Raw genomic sequence first — 20,160 nt, 5'->3', positions numbered from 1 at the left:
TATTGGAAAGAAATGCTTGATATCAATGCAAGTTTGGGAGAAAGAGGGTGAATTTTTATAGAATGTTTCTTCTCCCTTATTAGGTTTCAGAACTGCGTTATTTCGCATTAGCTGCCAGTTTGTGGCGTTTGAGTCCCTATTATGTCACTGAACAAATCTAATCACTCCACAAGTTGTCTTGTTATCAACAAATTCAGTTTTGCTCATGTGAAAATTTTACGCTTGTTTCGAAAAGAGAAAGTCACGTTCAGAAACCTCTCTTTTATATTCAAACAAAATGTGTATTGATATGGTTCTGGTATTTTGTTGCTGTTACGCCTAAGAGTCGTAACGGACATTTTCACGATAGATATGCAGTTTACAGCATAATTTGGCTAAGATAAAAGTGAATATATCAGTTGATACATTTTTTATGCTCTTTCATAATTTAAAAATCACATCTTGAGGTTATAGGATTTTTAGGCCTTAAAGGGCTAAAAGGGCTCAAAACAGCCAATAGTAAGTTTATAAACATGTTTTTAAAAGAAAAACTGTTGTGAGAAAAAAATCGCCATTTACAGCTGATTCAGGAATGGTCATTACACTTTTCCTTAGTGTTAATAGTAAAATGCTATTTTGAAAACAAATTTACAGAATTTTTTTTAAATGAGCTAGAAGCCCCTGAAAATTAATGTCAATTTTTTTTACATCATTTTGAGGGGTTTCAGTACCTTGTTACAAATTCATACAAATTTGTTTTCAAAATAACATTTTACTGTAAACACTACGGATAATAATAATTAGCATTCCTAAATAAGCTGGGAATGGCAATTTTTTCTCACTAGACAGTTTTTTTAGAAACGTGTTTTTAAAATTTTAATTACTATGGACTGTTTTACCTTTTGGGGCCCCATAAAGGGCTCAAAGTGGAATTTCGCCCAGAAACAACTATCGAATTATGAAAGAGCAAAAGATAATTCATACGGTGATGTATACTCTTTCTCCCAAGCTAAATTATGTTGAAAACTGCAAATTTACCGTTTTCACACTTCTGAGGTAAGTGTCAAAAACGTCTGCTGAGCCGCTCTCAAACGGAGGATCGGCGGGGTAATGTATATTAGGGGGATCGAAAAGGGATTGACATTACCCTGTAGACATCCCTATCAATGCAGCCCAGGAAACGGTTTTTGGCAATTATTTCACAAGTTTGAAATTGCCAGATACGATCTTTGGGCTTACCAGTGGCGATATCATCTTAAACTTAAAGATCGTGGTCGTAAATTTTGCACCTCTTAAGCACCTCTTTCTGTGATATCTGTTTATGGCAGCAGTGTGTGGTCAATTTTTGAAGCTGTGACCGATGGTAAAAACGAAAAACTCTTGCAAATTTTCGAAAAAGATATCACCTAATGAAATATCCTGTTTCCTCGTTTAAATCTATGACGCACTTTGCACATTTCTATAATTTGTTATACAAATCCCTTTTTTGCTGTTGGCATTTGAACTTTTTAGCAGTTTCTGCTTTAGGCACTATGTAAATATGATTTCATAGAATAAAATAACGTCATAACAGACAATAGAGACAATCCCTATTTCTAAGAGTAGTAAATACATGCTGCTATCTATATTACGTTCGTCTAGGTAGTGTTCATGGCACATTCCTTGGTCCTAACCTTATTTATTTTTCTTATATTTCCGGCTTTTCTTTTTACCTTTTGTATTTTTGCTATTCTGTTTTATGGTTTCTGATAATTAATAGCGCCCAGTAATTGTATGCATTTAATTCATTAAAAAGCTAATCGTTTCAATCTTTACAATTGCAAGTTTATTTATTCCTCTCAAATACGAGGAGTATATAAAATACGTTAATGAAATTGTAAAAACACTTCAACAAATAGAACAAAGCAACGATTCATGATGCACTTAAAACCATAACCGACGTCAAATAAACACAAAATTGATTCGCATCTCAAACATTTTGATATTCTGGGAAAAGAAAAGGTTATGCATAAAGAGAATATTTTCATACTTGCGGTAATCAAGATATCTATCTTAATCCTGCTTAATTCTAACGACTCTTTAATTTTAAATCTCGAAACTAATTTACTATTATTAAAAGAAATTGGAAAAACAATAAAAATCTACAATATTTAAAATAGCAAACATGCATTAAAGATAAAAGGAGATAAAACTCTCTAGCTTGTCTAACTCCAGGAGCAACTGAAATTGGAATTATAATTTATAATTCAATATTTACTTATGAATTATAAGTTGCTTAAACTAGGAATAAAGGAGGATGAAAAACTGATGCTTTTTAACGAGAAAATTGATCAAGTAAGTAACTTCAATTTTCTTCGTTTGTATGTGGCGACCTCACCCCGTTTGTTTTTCTAGACTTTTTCTTTTCGTTATCCCTAGTAAATTCGTTTTCCAAATCACCTTATTCAAAATAATTAATTTTTTCATTAAAATTGACTCCTTTTTTTGGATTTGAGACTTATTTGCCAACTGATGGATGGCTACTGATAGATTGCGTATAACCGCTAGGCATCCATCAGTTGGCAAATAAGTCTAAAAAAAAAAGTCAATTTTAACGAAATGAAGTAAATTTTTGTGATTATACGTAATTCGATTTTCAAACCCGCTTCTTTTTTCTTTCTTTTTCGGTGTTCTGCTTCTAAATTTTTTCATAAACATTGACTTTTATTTAAGACTTTTATTTGCCAGCTGGTAGATGGTTAGTGATCATACGCAATTTGATCTTCAAACCCGATTCCTTTTTCTTTTCTTTTTTGGTTTTCCGCCTTCTAAATTTTTTCATAAACATTTGCTTTTATTTGAGACGATCAGCGAGAAGGCCGAATCTTCAGGTCCCATCCAAATACAACAATTCTAGACAGCACAAGTTAAATCAAACTAAGCTAACCCTTCCATTTCAAGTAAACAATAAACTGTTCAAGAATAAAAGAAACTGTTCAAACCGATCAAGAGAACATGATACTGGCTCAACATAAACTTTGATCTCATTTAGATCATATATATATTTCAGTAAAAAAAAACAGTAAAGTAGAAGTTGTTCTTACTATCTGTTAAATAAAACTAAAATATCCTTCTTAATTACTGTTGTTGTTTGTTGTTGTTATTATTATTTAGAATCCACTCTTGATAGGTAGTTCCATGCTTAAGAAGAAAAAGATGATCTTTTTGATAAGAAAATAAATTATTTTGCAGTCTTTAATTATTACTTTAAGCATGATTCAGTTGTAATCAACTAAAATTGCTAGAAACTTTTATATTTAATTAAATCCTAAATGGTTGAGTCACTTTTTAGACCGTGTTGTTCAGACCCAATGATGTCAATTAAATCGTTTTAGTTCCCTATTAAACTCATTCTGTTAGTTTTGAAAGGCTCGCGATCGTTGGTCAATTCTGTCTTCAAATCTGGCTCTTATTTGAAATAATTAAGTTTTTTTGTAAATATTGACTTTTTTATTTGGGATAATTAATGAAGGGCCCACACCTTCAGATCCAATGCAAATGCGACAATTATAGATAGCACTTTTTTTTCTTTTTCTTTTTTTTGAGGTAGGTTTGATGTGGATCTTAGGAAGGTAGTATTTCTTCCGCAGATTAAACACATGAAGCGCATAAGAATACTGTTAATAAGTATACAATCCATCGTTTTATATTTATGTTAATAATAAAATTTATTTTTGTAGGATTCTTATGTACCACCTATGTCTCCTGCACGCTCGGACAGGTCGGACTCTGAGTCAGCAGACAGGAAAGCGAGGCGTCGTTTACGTGTTGAAAAGAGACTGCAAGAATTAGAAGAAGAAGAACAACCCGATGAAAACGTGTATTATGACTTCATTGAATTTGCTGAGAGGTATTTTAACAACCATGAGCGAAGTCCAGAAGGTACTATTATGTCAACCTTGTCAAGGAAGAAGAAGGATTTTGATTTTCTTCCAAAGTACGAGATGGTCTCATACTATAAAGGCTCTTCGATCCCTAATTCACATATACATATGTATGACCCCGAAAGTGTTCAGGTGGCTTGCACTATTTTCAAGGTTTGTTGCTTTTTTCTCAGCATGATTCATCATCAATACCTGTTTATGTTTTGTGTTTTTTTTTTTCGGGGGTGGGGGGGCTAAAGCTTTTCATGAGAATGTCTTTTGTGTTTTTTGTTTGCTTTTTGTTGTTGTAGATTGTTTGTTGCTTTTCTTCTTTTTTTTCGGTGAAATTTTCAATAAACAGGAAATAACGAGAAGCAAATATTGATTTTCTTCTATAATGTAATTTATTGTTAGACTAAGTCTAATGCTCACAGCCACCAATTTTGTATCCCATAAAGTTTTGATTCCAGGGAGTCTTCTCTTTTTTCTTTTTTTTTTTTGTCCTTTTTATTACCAAAAATTTCTAGCGAGCAAAATTCTCTGGAAAGCTAATGTCAGAGATCAAAGAAAAGTAGTTCTGCTAGTAATGAACCAGGACTGTTTTTATCACCATCACCCTTTCCATCTTTACAGTGCACCCCCTGATATCAGAACCCCCTATAGTCTAACAAACTGCACAAAACTTCTTTAACTTAAGATCAAACAGTTCGTGGTAACGAACTGTAAGTAAAGAGCGACCCGGCTGAATGGTAACCGAAACTGTAGGAAACGGAATTTTTATACCAATAGATACATCAAAAGAATCAGATTTTAATGCTGATTTGAAATATATAAGTTTCATCAAGTTTAGTCCTACCTATCAAAAGTTACGCGCCTGAGAAAATTTGGCTGATTTTCGAAAAAAGGAGGAAAGACCCCCTAAAAGTTATAGAACCTTAATGAAAATCACACCATCATATTCAGCGTATCAGAGAACCCTACTGTGGAGGTTTCAATCTCCTATCTACAAAAATGTGGAATTTTGTATTTTTTGCCAGAGGAAAGATCACGGATGCGTGTTTATTTGTTTGTTTGTTGTTTTTTTTTTTTCCAGGGGTGATCGTATCGACCCAGTGGTCCTAGAATATCGTGGGAGGGCTCATTCAAACGGAAATTAAAAGTTCTATTGCCCTTTTAAAGTGACCTAAAAAAATGGAGGGCAACTAGGCCCCCTCCCACGCTAATTTTTTTCCCAAAGTCACCTGATCAAAGTTTTGAGATAGCCATTTTGTTCAGCATGGTCGAAAATATGATAACTATGTCTTTTAAGATGAACTAATCCCCCGAAGTCCCCGGAGGGAGGGCTGAAAGTTTTGATCTTTACCCAATGTTAACATATAGTATTGGTTATTGGGAAGTATACAGACGTTTTCAGAGGGGATTTTTTCTGGTAGTGGGGGGGGGGGGTATGGGGTCGGGGATTATGTGGGAGGATCTTACCATGAAGGAAGTTTTCATGGGAGAAGGGACATTGCTATGAAGGGGGCGCCGGATTTCCCAGCATTATTTAAATAAAGATCAGAAATTATATATATAAAAAAACAAGTTTTTAACTGAAAGTAAGGAGCAACATCAAAACTTAAAACGAGAGAAAACATTACGTACATGATTGGGTTCATCCCCTGGTCAATACCTCGCTCTTTAAGCCAAAGATTATTTAGTACTTTCATAAGAGCTATTTATTCTAATTAACGGCATTTGTGATTAACGGGTCCTTTTTAAAGAATTTGAACAAAATTCGAACTTTAGCTTAAAGAGCAAGGTATTGACTAGGGGGCGAACCCTCTAATAAACGTATTAAAAATATAAGAATATAGAGGTTCGTTACCTAAGCTAATTCGTAAGTTACGTATATTTATTACTAATAAAAACATTCGTAAATAAAATTAAACAGGTTTCGAGAAAGCCATTTAACCGAATAAAAGTAAAATTAATATTAAATTTTTTTTTTTTAATTATTTATTTACGGTGAGCCAAAATCAAAACCTGCATTAATTCAAAAACGTTCAAAAATTAAAAAAAAAACAAGTTTTTTTTAACTGGAAGTAAGGAACGACATTAAAACTTAAGACGAATTGAAATTATTCCGTATATGAAAGGGGCTGTCCCCTCTTCAGCGCCTCGCTCTTTACGCTAAAGTTTGACTTTCTCACTACTCTGTTTGTTTTAAACAATAAAAAACTTTACGTAAAGAGCGAGGTTTTGAGGAGGGGACAGCCCCTTTCATATACAGAATCATTTCTGTTCGTTTTAAGTTTTAACTTCGGTCCTTACTTTCAGTTAAAAAAACTTGTTTTTTTTTATTTAATTTCACAAAAGAAGTCCTTGCTGTATGTAAAATAAAACTAAATAATAATTAATGGGCCTTTGATAAATACCACAGTTAATTTGTAGTTTGTTTTTTCGCAATTTACCCAAGATTGGCAGTTTTTTTTTATCAACAAGGGAAAAAAATTGATTTCAAAGACTAAGTTATTTTTCAATCTTTAAATATTGATTTAAGCACGATTCAATTATGAATCAAATAAAATTGCTTCAAAAGATTTTTATATTACACTAAATCGTTAGACATATAATTAGAAGAATTTCCAGCGGGAATTTTTGTGGGGGGTAGTTGACTTGTGGGGAGTTTTGTGTTAACAGTTATGGTTTTCAAGGTAGTTTCTTAGAGCTTGTATATAAATGATTGAGTCAATTTTTAGACTATGTTGATAGGGCCTGACGAAATCTGTGAAATCGTTTTTTAATAAAATTATTCTGTTGCCAGCAATCGTAGGTGCCTGGCAGCGTATTGCTTTGAGGCTGGTATATCCGTTAAGGTTGCAGGTTCAAGCTCTGACTTGCAGAGACTTGCCTAGCTCAAAAGCTACTTACAGTAACGTGAAAGTCTTCAGATCAAAGATCGTTGAGCTTATTCCAAGCTGAAATAAAGACAATATAAATAAAAGCTCAGACTGGAGACATTGCAGTGCGAAGAGAATCCCTCGAAACAATCACAACATAATTAAGACTCTCTTGCATAAGGACTCAAATCGAACCATTAAAAGATAGCTTCTTCCTCAGTTCTTCTTTATCAACATACTTTTATTGCGTAATGCCCCAGCTTCTGGCTGGGTTTTGAATTCCTACAGGACATTATAACCATATATGACACATTTTAATCCTACAGTGGCTTCACAGTATCAAGTTAGAAAAACTTGGTTTAATTTTACTAAATTATTTGTTTCCTCTTCTTATTATTTTCTTACTTTTAAGTAACTAAAGAACAAATTTAGTTGAATTTTATGGTCAAAAGCTTCATCAGTAAGTATCTGTTCTTTTTTTTCTAAAACATACATATTGATAATGATGATTCCCTAGTACCTCTGTAAATTTGAGCTGAGGCCAGAAAGCAAAACATGAATTATTCAGTCATGAATGTAAAACTAGAGTATATTGTTGTTTTTTTTCTAAAACTGAGGTTTGGTTGAAATACACTCGGTCCATAAGGTAAGACACACATTATTCAACAATGATCTAAAATTTAATTTTATTAGTTTTCTATATTTTCTAATAATGGTAATTTTGAACTGTATTAATTTCTTAGAACCTCTACAATTTCACTCAAAGTGAATTGAGGCCAGAAAGCAAAATATGAATTGTTCAGTCATGAATGTAAAACTAGATAGAGTATATTGTTTTTTAATAATCCTATTATTTTCTAATGCTGAGGTTTTGGTAGAGGTTTAGTTGAAATACACTCGGGCGATGAGGGCGAGACACAAATTATTCTGCCATTGATCTAAAATTTAATATTATTAGTATTCTATTTTTTAATAATTGTAATTTTGGACTGTTTAATTTCTTAGAACCTCTGGAATTTCATTTTTATATATTTTTTAATTTTCAAATCAAATCAATTTATTTAAAATATCATCCTTACACCATCCACTCAAAAAAAAAAAAAAAATTGAGCAACAACAGAGGTAAAAAAAAAAAAAAAATGAGAAACTTCTAACTAAATCAACTATGACAAATTCAATAAGTATCAGCTAGGCTATAGCTGATAGCTGATAGCTGATAGCCGACGCGGTGCGCTTTGACTGGGTAATTTCGCGAAAATGCGACCTTTGTCTGTCCAAACATTTTTTACACCAAACATTTTTCACATTCAACTTTCTAATCATTCTCAATTATCACCCAAAAGGTAACGCTTCAACCTACTCTTGGGCTGGCTGACATTATCAGCTTGTCTAATACTATCTGGGTGGGAATTCCACACCCCCGGTTCCGCAAAACGAGGCAGAAACGCAGCACGTTGAGTATTCCGGAGCTCAGATGCAAGGCCATTTGCATTTCTAGTCTTATAACAGTGATAAGAATAATTAGCTCTAAAAATTTCTTAAAATACTTCTGGTGAACACTTATTCAAACATTGATAAATAAAAATTTCTAACTGGTAATCCTGTAACTGATAAATATTTAAAATTTTCAAACTTGTAAAGCAATTCAACGTGCTATTTTTAAACTGAATATAACTGCCTAAAATACGAACTATTTTATTCTGTAAAATTTGGACCTTTCTAAAACTTGAAATAAAACTACTAGTCCTTAGCATGCAACCATACGATAAATAAGGGCGTACAATAGAATGATATAGTAAAAGTAAAACATTTGACGGTAGTTGATTTTTCAGTCTTCTTATCACACCCAACCCTCTTGAAATCTTAACTGTCACAAGATCACAATGTGATTTCCAACTTAAATTAAAATCAAGACTAAAGCCCAAGTATTTAACACCATTTACATGCTTTAAAAATTCACCATTAAAACAATTTTATTATCTAAAACACATGAAACTCCATTTTTACAAGATGTCATGAGATTTGTTTTTGAAATATTCACTGCCAAATAACTCGAATTTGTAAATCTATTCAATTCAGCGATGCCCTTATTTTTCTTCTCAATTAACTGGTTCAGACAAGTAGCTGTAATCGTAAACACCGTGTCATCAGCAAAAGACGTTAACAGTGCATCTGATATATAAAAACGCATGGTATCAACGTAAATTAGATAAAGAAGTGGACCAAGCACGGAACCCTGAGGCCCACCAGAATTAACCATAAAATTTTTGAAATGAAATTTTGAATACAAACTCGGATAACACGCTGATCAAGATATGATTCAAACGATTTCAGAATAACACCTTGGATCCCTAAACGGCTTAGCCTACGCAATAAAATTATAAAAACCATCGTGTCAAAACCCTTTCTAAAGTCTATAAATACTGAAAGTATACACTTTTTTCGAAAGCAATATTAATGAAATCTGTTAGGGGCTGGACTGCATGTATTGCAGAGTGGTTTTTCCTGAATCCAAACTGGGTATCACTAAGAAAACCGTAAGTAGTAAGATGGTTATAAAGTCGTCGATGCATGACGGTTTCATGCAGCTTAGCAAATAGGGGCAATATTGAAATCGGCCTCCAATTAGACGGATCTGTCTTTGAGCCCCCTTTGTGAAGCGGAATAACTTTAGCCTCTTTCAGCCGAGTAGGAATTTCACCTTTCTTCAAAGAAAGATTAATCAAATAAACAATACAAGGCAACAAATATACAAGAATATGCTTGAACGTTTTCAGATTAATTTCATCATTCCCTGAAGAACTTGATTTTACCAATTCTATTATCTGTTTTAATTCTTCAACGTTAGATTCATCTGCAGACATTTCCAGTCCAACTCCCCTTTCATCTCTAAGCGACTCATTAATTTCATTATTCTCCTCGTATGGATTCTCACTTATTGATTCACCAATCTTAGAAAAATATTCACCAAACAAATTAGCCACCTCATCATTTCCATCAACAACTTTACCATCAAAGATCAGACTCAGGAATCTCTGTCTCTTTCTTCTTATTTACGACTTCATTTATAATATTCCAAGTCGCTTTCATATTGCCTTTGTTTTCCTTAAATTTCTCTACATAATATTCGCAGATGCATGACAGCCTTAGCCAATTTACTTGATTACGGATTTGTTTAAATTCCGTTAGATCTTGACTATGGTTACTATTTAAGTTACTCAAATACAATGTATTTCTCTTTCTAATTGTCTAGTAGCTCCATAGTTACCCAAGGTTTCCGGGGATCCTTTTTTCCTCACCTTTATGCTCTTTACTGGGCAAGTTCTCTCAAATGTTGGCTGCAATATGTCCATGAACTTATCGAATGCCGCAGAAGCACTTTCAGATTCTTCATAAACTGGTTTCCATGACACGATACTTTGTTCCTCTCTAAACTTCTGTAGGTTCTCTTTTTTAGTTGCCTTCTTTTAACCTTTGTCCTGTTCTGCTTTATCACTGCTACTATAGGAAAGTGATCGGAAGCCTCACTTACTATAACGTCAGCATAACAGCTATGTAATACCCGGGATTACACGAAAATATTGTCAATAAGTGTAGCTGACTGTCCTGTAAAACGACTTGGAATCCCAACTAATGGATGAACATCATAACTGGAGAAAAGGTTTTAAAAATCTAAATTATCATTATATAAAATTAGAAGATCAAAATTAAAATCCCCTAATGCATTCCATATTAATCAATTCTACTGCATCCATTTAACTACTAAAACCATTTTCAAACTCTTCCCAAACTTTACTCGGCGGTTTATAAACCTCAGTAATCAATATATCCTTTCCACCAACTTCCAGCTCAAGAGTAAGAGATTCCACCTTACCTTCTATCCAAACTGATAGGTCTTCCCTTATTTTAGTGACAAAATGGTCCTTAACCAAAAATGTCAAACCTCCACGTCCAATTCTCTCTATTCCTTACATTAAGCCTGTATCCTGGAAAATTATATAGCGACAGAACATGCTCAGAAGTTAAAAAAGTTTCACAAAGGCCAATTACATAAATTTACTATTCATATTATCAATTAACTGGAGAATTTCATAATACGTTGAAGTTACATGGCAATTCTAATGGCACAGGCAAAACGACCTTGCATTCACCTCTAATCCTAAAGAAATCACATCCACGTAACAACTATCTTTGCGGGGGAAAATCAGCATTTATACTTTCCGGAATTAAATCACCATAAAGAAAATCTCCTACTCTAAAAGGATTACTCTCTGGAAATCGCAAGTGAGAAATATCACCCATCATCCCTACAATATCCACTCAAAAAAAAAAGTTGAGCAACATCAGAGGTAAAAAAAAAAAAAATGAGACACTTCTAATTAAATCAACTATGCCAAATTCAATAAGTATCAGCTAGGCTATAGAGCCGACGCGGTGCGCTTTGGCTGAGTAATTTTGCGAAAATGCAACCTTTGTCTGTCCAAACATTTTTCACACCAAAATTCTGCCGTGCACTATTTAATATTGCCTTTCTACGTTTCGTAAGAAATTCACTGACATAAATTCCGGATCCAGCTAATTTTGATTTAGTTTTAAACACTTTGTACGCAAGTTCTTTTGATACCAACTTCACTGAAACTGGGGCCACAGGATCTTTTAATAATCCTTCTATTTTTTAATACTGAGGTTTTGGTAGAGATTTTAGTTGAAATACACTCGGGCCATAAGGTGAGACACAAATATTTCTGCTATTGATCTAAAATTTAATATTATTAGTATTCTGTATTTTCTAAATTACAAGCTCTGTTCAGATGACCTGGGATCAAAAGTGAAAAACGAACTCAAGTTCGTATAGTCTGATCAAAAAAGTGTAATGAGTACTTGTATGATATAACCCCTATCGCTTATGTTGTTCGTTCACTGGCGCATTATAGAACCAGTTTTTTTCGTTAGTTTCTTTCAACCTAGCGTGAGACAAGACAAACAGAAGTGACAGAATAGATGGAAAAAATAAAATTTGGGATATATATTTGCGTATTAGGGGGGGGGGGGTAAAGTACTTGGCCGGTGTGAAGTTAGAAAACAATTCTTACTTCATAATATGCAGAATAATTGTAACTAACACATTAGGCATTCAGACCCGCTATACTTTACCACCACCAATCCCCCCCCCCCTAATGTGCAAATATAGCCCAAAATTTGTTTCTAAAGTATTATATTTTTATTCTACTTAGGTATATTGCATTAGGATTAAGTGTCAGAGAAACAAGTTAGAAGAATATTGGGTAGGGGCTATATCATACAAGTACCGTGCAATGTTTAAAGATTAGATTTATAATCAATCTTTAACCCATTACTCGTCGCCTAATTGAACTGAAAGCGTGTGTATGCATTGATTCCCATCGTCTTCTTCCTCTAATCTGACACAAATCCCTTTAGGCAAGACTCACGTCTGCTAGAAAAGTATGTGAAAGAGGCTGTGGCCCTTTTTGCACACTTAATATGCATACCTGATGCTTTGAAGAAAAGGTAAACCCGTTCTAAGGTAAATATTTACGAGCTTCATTATTATGAACGGTTTCTGTTAAGTATGGTGAGTAATAATTGATTGCAAGATTTGCAAAAGGTGAAAAATATTAAATGGTCGATGTAAGGGTGTATCCTTTATTTTTGTTCTGGGGGGGGGTATTTTAATCACAAAAAAACGTAAAGAAATAAATACAAAATTGTTCGTATTATAGTATTTTTATTACGTTCTTACGAGTCAGACAATTTTTTCTGAGGGGGAAGGTGCAAACCTAGTAACCACTGCCCCTCCTCGAAACATGGTTGAGTCAATGTTTGAGTGATTTATACAGGTATTTTGTATATACTGTAATCATGCTTCAATTGTTGTAAGATTGCTCAATAAACAGTAAAAAAAAAAAAAAAAAAAAAAAAAAAAAAAAAAAAAAAAAAAAAAGCTAGATTTTTCACTGTCAAAGAAGTTTAATTTTTTTACAGATTAAAAATGAAAGTGTCGGGTGGTCATGACATTCAAAAAAGAAAATTTTTAGTTTTTGTACATTTCGAGATAAAGGCTTTTTCAAATTTTTTATAATAATAGTTTTCTTCTTATGATAATAATCTTACAGGACCTTTGCAAATTCATTCGAGGTGAACTCAGGCCTGAAGGTGAAATCCAAGTTATTCAGAACATCATCGGCTATGGAATTGAAAGGGAGGAGTTACGTGATGAAACTTTCTGTCAACAAATGCGTCAAGCGACTAGCAATCCAAATACGGAAAGTCTTGAAAGGCTCTGGCTTCTTTTAGCTTTAACCTGTGTGTCTTTCCAGCCGAGCAGAATTTTGAGCAAATATTTTGAAAGCTTTCTGAAAAAGCATTTACAGTATGAATCATCCTATCATCCTTATGTACTTTGGTGCTATGAAAACGTAAGGACAGCAAGGGCATCAACTAGAAAGCTTCCGCCGTCTACTGTTGAAATTGCTGTAAGTAAAATCAGAATTAATTGTGATATATTTTTTGCAAAAATGTGAGTACGAGGTGCCAGGAGGTAATAACATCATTTTGACTTTCAATAAACTTCTTTGATTTACAGCCTTTTAAAATCTAAGTAGTGTTAACCACTGGGCTTCCACTGGACCCGAACTTTTCCGGGTTTCCTCAAATTTCACTAGAAATTGGGGTTTCCAAAACCCCGAAACTGAATATTAAGGATTTGAATACTAATTAAATATTAAAAAAAATCAACGACTTGTATTTTCTATTAATTTTCGTGCATTTATAAACCTTAATTTTTCAAGGTTTGGGAAACTTCCAATTTAGGGGTTCGAGTCCTGGTGTCGTTTATTATTTGCTAGGTACTGGGGTCAGCGCTGTGACTCTTTAAGCTCAGACAAAGTTGACACCGCGCCACATGGACACCAGGAGAAATACCGGGGAAAACCCAGAAAGTGTCGGATGATTTGCCCCCAACCACACATTGCATTCCTGGCCAAAGGCAGAAAATCTGGAGATTGGTACCTGCTTTACGCGGACCATTGGTCACCATGCGAAAAAAATGTATGTTTTATTTGGAGAAAACAATCTTCTGTCGGGGAATTAGTGGAAATGCCGAGAATAATTGCGGTAATGAAAGCACATGTTCACAGTTGTAAAGAAAACACACTGAAGATTCGGAATTTTCAGAGGTTCTATTTGAAAAATAGCCCCGTCCAATTTTTTATTGCCCCAAAGTAGATGGCATCAGTAAACCACCTACCAACAACCCCAAAACTTCTGAAAACTTCTTGCTAAGAAAAACTTGACGTTCTGTTGATAGATCGTGATTAGATCGTGACGTGAAAAGGTAAAATTCATCTTTTAATAAATTCCAACTGACGGTGTCCGTGGCAGTCTTGATACACAAGATCCCAAAATTGTACGCAGCTCTCTGTCGGGGCAATTTGGGAAAACGCCAGAAAAATTGGGCGCAGGTGAAGCACATGTATGCCGTGGTAAAGAAAACACGCTGCAAATTTCGAATTTTGGACACAGAAGATTTTGGAGGACGTGCTCTATGTAAGCAATAACACCATTCAATTTATAATTGTCCCAAAGTAGATGCCCTCAGTAAACCATCTACCAACATCCCCCAAACTGCTGAAAATTTAACGTTTTGCAAAGAAAAACTTGACATTCTGTTGATAGGTAGCACACCGATTAGATCGTGACGTGAAAGGGTAATATTCATCTTTTAATAAATTCCAACTGACGGTGTCCGTGGCAGTCTTGATACACAAGATCCCGAATTTGTACGCAGCTCTCTGTTGGGGAAAGTTGGGAGAACGCCAGAAGAATTGGGCACAGGTGAAGCACATGTTTACCGTGGTAAAGAAAACACGCTGAAAATTTTGAATTTCGGACACAGAAGATTTCGGAGGACAAGCTCTATGTAAGCAATAACGCCATCCAATTTTTAATTGCCCCAAAGTAGATGCTTTTAGTAAACCATCTACCAACACCCCCCAAACTTCTGAAAATTTAACATTTTGCAAAAAAAAACAATTGACGTTTTGTTGGTAGGCAGCACGCCAATTAGATAGTGATAGGAAAACGTGATATTTTCACTATATTTTTATAAGTTCCTACCGACCATGTTCATGACAGTCCTAATTAATAAGGTCCTAAGCTAAGACTGATCAATATAAAGAAAATAATATATTTTAAAAAGAGGTATTATCCAAGGTTCTATGAAGGTAAGTAATGGAAAGGCTAAAGTATATATGTTTGTCAACTTTGACCGGGTTATAACCAAAGATGGGGCAGGGGTGAAATAAAAGTAGAGTAGTAAAAGTAGAAGGTCTCAACTTATGAATATATGACAGAGCAAAAGAATGTCACTAAGCTCTAAACTTCAGTCATTCAGGATAGGGATGTGTGCAGCTTAATTTGGTTCTGAATGACGGAAATCGTTCAAGGATAACTTCAGGAATGGGGCTCGTTCATAAAGAGTTGGATTGCCACCCAGTTATCGAACGCTTTTGTTCAGTTTGAGATTAAAATTGTAAGTTTTTTTTATTTAAGACAGATGTTTGATTATAATCAATTTAATTTTTATATCTGGACTTGCTTATTTTCATATTTAAACTTTAATATTTAGATTTTCTTGGTATAGGAGCCGTTAGTCCAAGAAATGCAACTTCTTTAAAATCTCAGAAATGGCATAAAAACAAAAGCTTTGCAAGCGTGACATTCTTCCCTGCGGCAAAAGGGTGGGAAAAAAAAAGAAACTAAAAAGTCTAGAAAAAAACAAGATGAAAATTGCGACAGCGGACTTCACAGTCCAAACGCCGGTTCTGATCTCCGTTTTTTGATCCTTCGATGAAATACTTTAGCCTAAAAGAATAGCTTATGAGTTTCTTTATAAAAATTAAATCTAGTACCAATTTAGAACAAGTAAAACGGAACACGTTTAATCTTAAAATACGTCTTAAGCAAAGACGTAGGGTGTCAATGTCACTGTTTAAAAATAAAGGACTCCGACCATTCTCATTGTATGCGGCATAAAAGAATGGTTTAAATATCTCCCCGCGGTGGGGGATGGGTCTAAAACTTACTGCGTCATTGGCGCGTTTCTGAAAACGAATTATAATTCTGAAAACGAACAAATATTTTCTTTTGTACTTAGTATTAAAAATAAGCATTAAAATTACAGTAAAATTTTGAACTGATGAGCATTCAGCAATTTATATCATTATACATCAAATATTCAGTTTAATTTATTAGTTCTTAGTAAAATTGTTCAAGACGAATATAGTTTCACTACAAACTAGAGTTTGGAAACTGCACCCTTCCTTAACTGTAAAAAAAACTAAAGCCTACTGCGTCATTATAATGTAAAAACCATTAACTGTAAAAACCTAAGCCTACTGGGCTCAATAATAGACCCTCGTGGAGGCTGTGACCTTGACGTACACAACAGAATCAACAAAGCCCAAGCCATCTTCTCACAACTCCGCCGCCATTTCTGGATCCGGCGGGAGATCAGCATGAAGACAAAAATTTCTGTCTATAAAGCGGCTGTTAGATCTATTCTCTTCTATGCAGTCGAAACTTGGCCACTGAAGGCGCTTCATCTCTATGATTTGGAAGTCTTTGACCACTGCTGTCTACGAAAAATTTTTAGGATTCGATACTGCGACAGAATCTCAAATGTTGATGCGTGCCACTGCTGCTGTAACATCGAACCCGCCGCCATGATTGTCAAAGAGAGAAGACTGCGTTGGCTTGGTCATGTCCTTAGAAGACCCAAATGACCGCATCATAAAGCAAGTGCTTCTAGTTGTCCCATTGCCAGATTGGCGCAGGCGACCTGGGGTCAATTTAAGAATTAGTGGACAACTGTCAAAAACGACCTCGACCCCATTGGCGGATTTCAAAAGTTTGGCAGAAAGTGGGAGAGCTGCTGGCTTCGGTTTGCAGAAGAGCTGGTACAAGATCGCGACAAATGGGAGTCAACCATACGTAATCTCTCTAGATGCCGGGTGAGGCGCCCGCGTCTGGTCCCGCAACAAGTACAAGTAATTAAGTCTACTGCGTCAATGTAGCTTCACTGAAAACGAATTATATTACAAATATTGTACTTTTCCAGTTCTTACAGCATTGAAAATGGAAATAAAATTACAGTGAAATAAAATTTTGAGCTGATGAATTTTTCAACAATTAATATCATTATATATCAAATATTCAGTTTCATTTTGTTTATACTTTCCAAGGCTGTTCAAGACACATATAGTTTTCAGTAAAGTGCCAACGACGCAGTAGGTTTTAGACTTTTACAGTGAGAGGAGTAGGCGATACCCAAATTCTTGTTTGATGCGATTTTTGTTCGTTTCAAGCTTGATTTGCATATTCAATTTTAAGTTCAACTCGTTTTAAGATTTATCTATTTATATTAGTATCTATTGTATGTTTGTTTGCATTGATTGTTTATTTAGTTTCTGTTCGTTTTGGGTTTCATTTATACTTCAATAGCAAAATATTTTTTTTCGTTTTAAGCTTGATTTGCACATTCAATTTAAGCATTACTCGCTTTAAGATTTATTTATTTATTCATTTTTATTATTGCTTGCTGTATGTTTTTTTTGTTATGATTGTTAATTTAATTTCTGTTCGTTTCGGGTTTCACTTAATCTTTAATAGTAATTTCTGGTCGTTTTGAGTTTGAATTTTAACAGATATTTGTATCTGCTGATCTTTAGTGTAAAATGACCTTAACTTTTCTTTGAAAAAACTTCTTTTTCGGAAATTTTTTTTTAAATTAATGTTTGTTCGTTTTTGATTTCAAAAAGTTTCAAGTTTTCAAAAATTCCTTATTTCAAAATCAAAGTTTTTTTTCTTCATCAAATGTTCATCAAAGTATCAAAACTAGTATTAAAGTAACAATGTCAAAGTAAAAAAAATGGTTTTGTGTCAACCTCAGAATTTTTATTATCTGATGTTTGAACTATTTTAACAAACTGGCTATCTGAAAAATTTTGTCGGATGGGTTATGGGGAAAAGGGCGTGGGGGGGGGGCTAATTGCCCTTTGATCGCTTTTGACTCTTTAAAAGTGAACTAGAACTATCCGTTTTCAATTAAATGAGCCCTCTGAAGTTTATAAGAGCATCCCTTCTATAAGAACCATATATAACCCAAGGGCATAACTTACAACGCCTGTCGCTGGGCCCTGGGGGGTTGTGTCGACCCCCGGAGTTTTATTTCTAATGTTTGAGCTATTTTTAACAAAATGGTCATCTCAAAATTTTTATCGGATGGGTTTGGGGGGGGGGGGGGAAGGCGTTGAGGAGAGAGGGGCTAATCGCCTTCCGATCTCTTTTGACTCTGAGAAAGTGAACTAGAACTTTTAATTTCCAATCAAATGAGCCGTCTCTGAAGTTTATACGAGCATCCCTTTCATAAGAACCATATACGCCCCAAGGACATAACTTACAACGCCTGCCCCCAGGCCCTGGGAAGGGGGTTGTGTCGACACCGAAGTTTTTGCCGTATGACCTTTGAACTATTTAGAAAAAAATGGTTATCTCCAAATTTGTATCGGATGGGTTTGGGAGAAAGGGCATGAAGGGGGGGGGGGGGGCTAGGTGCGCTCCAATCTCTTTTGACTCTTAAAAAGTGAACTAGAACTTTCAATTCTCAATTAATTAGGCCCTCTCTGAAGTTTATACGAGCATCCCTTCTATAATAACTATATGCCCCCCGGGCATAACTTACAACGCCTACCCCGGGGCCTGTAGGATAGTGTCGACTCCGGAGTTTTCCTTATATGATCTTTGAACCATTTAAAAAAAATGGCTTTCAAAGTTCTTATCGGATGCTTTTGAGGAAAATAGGGCGTGGAGGGGGGGGGGGTAGTTGCCTTCCAATCACTTTTGACTCTAAAAAAGCGAACTAGAACTATCAATTTTTAATCAAATGAGTCTTCTCCGAAGTTTATACGAGCATCCCTTCCATAAGAACAATACATGCCCCCAGAACATTACTTACAGCGCCCGCCCCCGGGCTCTAGGGGGTTGTGTCGGCACAGGAGTTTTTCTTATCTGACCTCTGAACTATTTTCAACAAAATGGCTATCTCAAAATTTTCATCAGATGGGTTTGGGGAAAAAAGGGTGTGTGTGGGGGGCTAGTTGCCCTTAGATCTATTTTGACTCTTAAAAAGTGAAGTAGACTTTCAATTTCCAATCAAATAAGCCCTCTCTGAAGTTTATACGAGCATTCCTTCCATAAGAACCAAATATGTCCCCAGAGCATAACTTACAACGCCTGTCCCCGGGCCCTGGGGGGTCGTTTCGACACTGGAGTTTTTCTTATATGATCTTTGAATTATTTATAACAAACAGCTATCTCAAAATTTTTATTGGATGTATTTGGTAAAAAAGGACTGGGGGGGACAGTTGCCCTCAGATCATTTTTGACTCTTAAAAGAGGCACTAGAGCTCTCGATTTCCAATCGAGTGAGCCTCCTCCGAAGTTTATGCGACGACCCCTTCCATATGAAGTGCCTCCAGGAAACAAAATAATACTAAATAAATAATAAAACATTGGACCCATATGGCCTTTACTATAGGCAACGCTAAAGCGTTGTCTCTGATTTATGGACGATTTTTAGTTATTTTTTTAAGGTTTTTGACAAGGCGGTATTATTTTCAGAATTATGTTTTTCCTTCTTTTTTTTATCTCAACTAACTAATATTGATTAACATTTGTATTTTTTCCAATTGCTTATATACTTTAGTTTATCTTCATGTTTCTGTTGCTTATCTTTTTTTAGCGAAATAATTTTGGGGTTATATGGTATCTGAAGCTATAAAATGGAGGGGAAGTGGGAAATAATAATGTTCCATCCTATTAATATCGAACTGTATAATTACAGGCTGTACGTCGTCTCGGTTCCATCGTTTGTCGTTTTTTCCTCCTTGATAATCGGACAAAAGCAGTTGATGTTCAAGCTGGTGATACAGGTGCTGATGCTTTGCGAAAGCTGGCAGATCGTCTGGGTCTTCAGTCCACCGACGGTTGGGCTCTCTATGAAGCAAGACCAGACGGCTACAGTCACATTAAATCCCATGATTACATTTATGACATAATAGCTTCGTGGGAGTTGTAAGTATACTTATACTGTTAATCGTCCTTACTGTTAGTGTAAACTTAAGTAGTCGTTTACTGTTGCAGTAACCCTTGTTATTGTAAACTTAAGTATTAAGATCAAATTGGGCCAACCCGCGTTGGCATCCAAGTCTATGATTCAGCAACTCCCTTTTTCAAAATTTTGTCTTTCCAAAAGATCGGGTTATCCTTGTGCAGTTTTGACCAAGCCAATGACCTTATCTTACCAGACTCAAAATGTC

The 20,160-nt window shown here is 34.9% G+C and overlaps 1 protein-coding gene across 1 annotated transcript in view; it reads left to right on the top strand.

Moving 5' to 3' along the window:
* Nucleotides 1-20,160, top strand: part of Myo81F (unconventional myosin 81F) — a 181,788-nt gene that overhangs the window by 87,143 nt on the left and 74,485 nt on the right. Inside the window, exons 18-20 of the mRNA XM_089091950.1 lie at nucleotides 3,699-4,055; nucleotides 12,898-13,257; nucleotides 19,686-19,915. Coding sequence (XP_088948076.1) covers nucleotides 3,699-4,055; nucleotides 12,898-13,257; nucleotides 19,686-19,915 — 947 coding nt within the window. The remainder of the gene's footprint in view (nucleotides 1-3,698; nucleotides 4,056-12,897; nucleotides 13,258-19,685; nucleotides 19,916-20,160) is intronic.

This window comes from Artemia sp. Qi Xiang Cuo, chromosome 7, assembly GCF_049724085.1.
Source record: "Artemia sp. Qi Xiang Cuo chromosome 7, ASM4972408v1, whole genome shotgun sequence".
Taxonomy (NCBI): domain Eukaryota; kingdom Metazoa; phylum Arthropoda; class Branchiopoda; order Anostraca; family Artemiidae; genus Artemia; species Artemia sp. Qi Xiang Cuo.
This window is presented reverse-complemented; position numbering and strand designations above follow the sequence as displayed.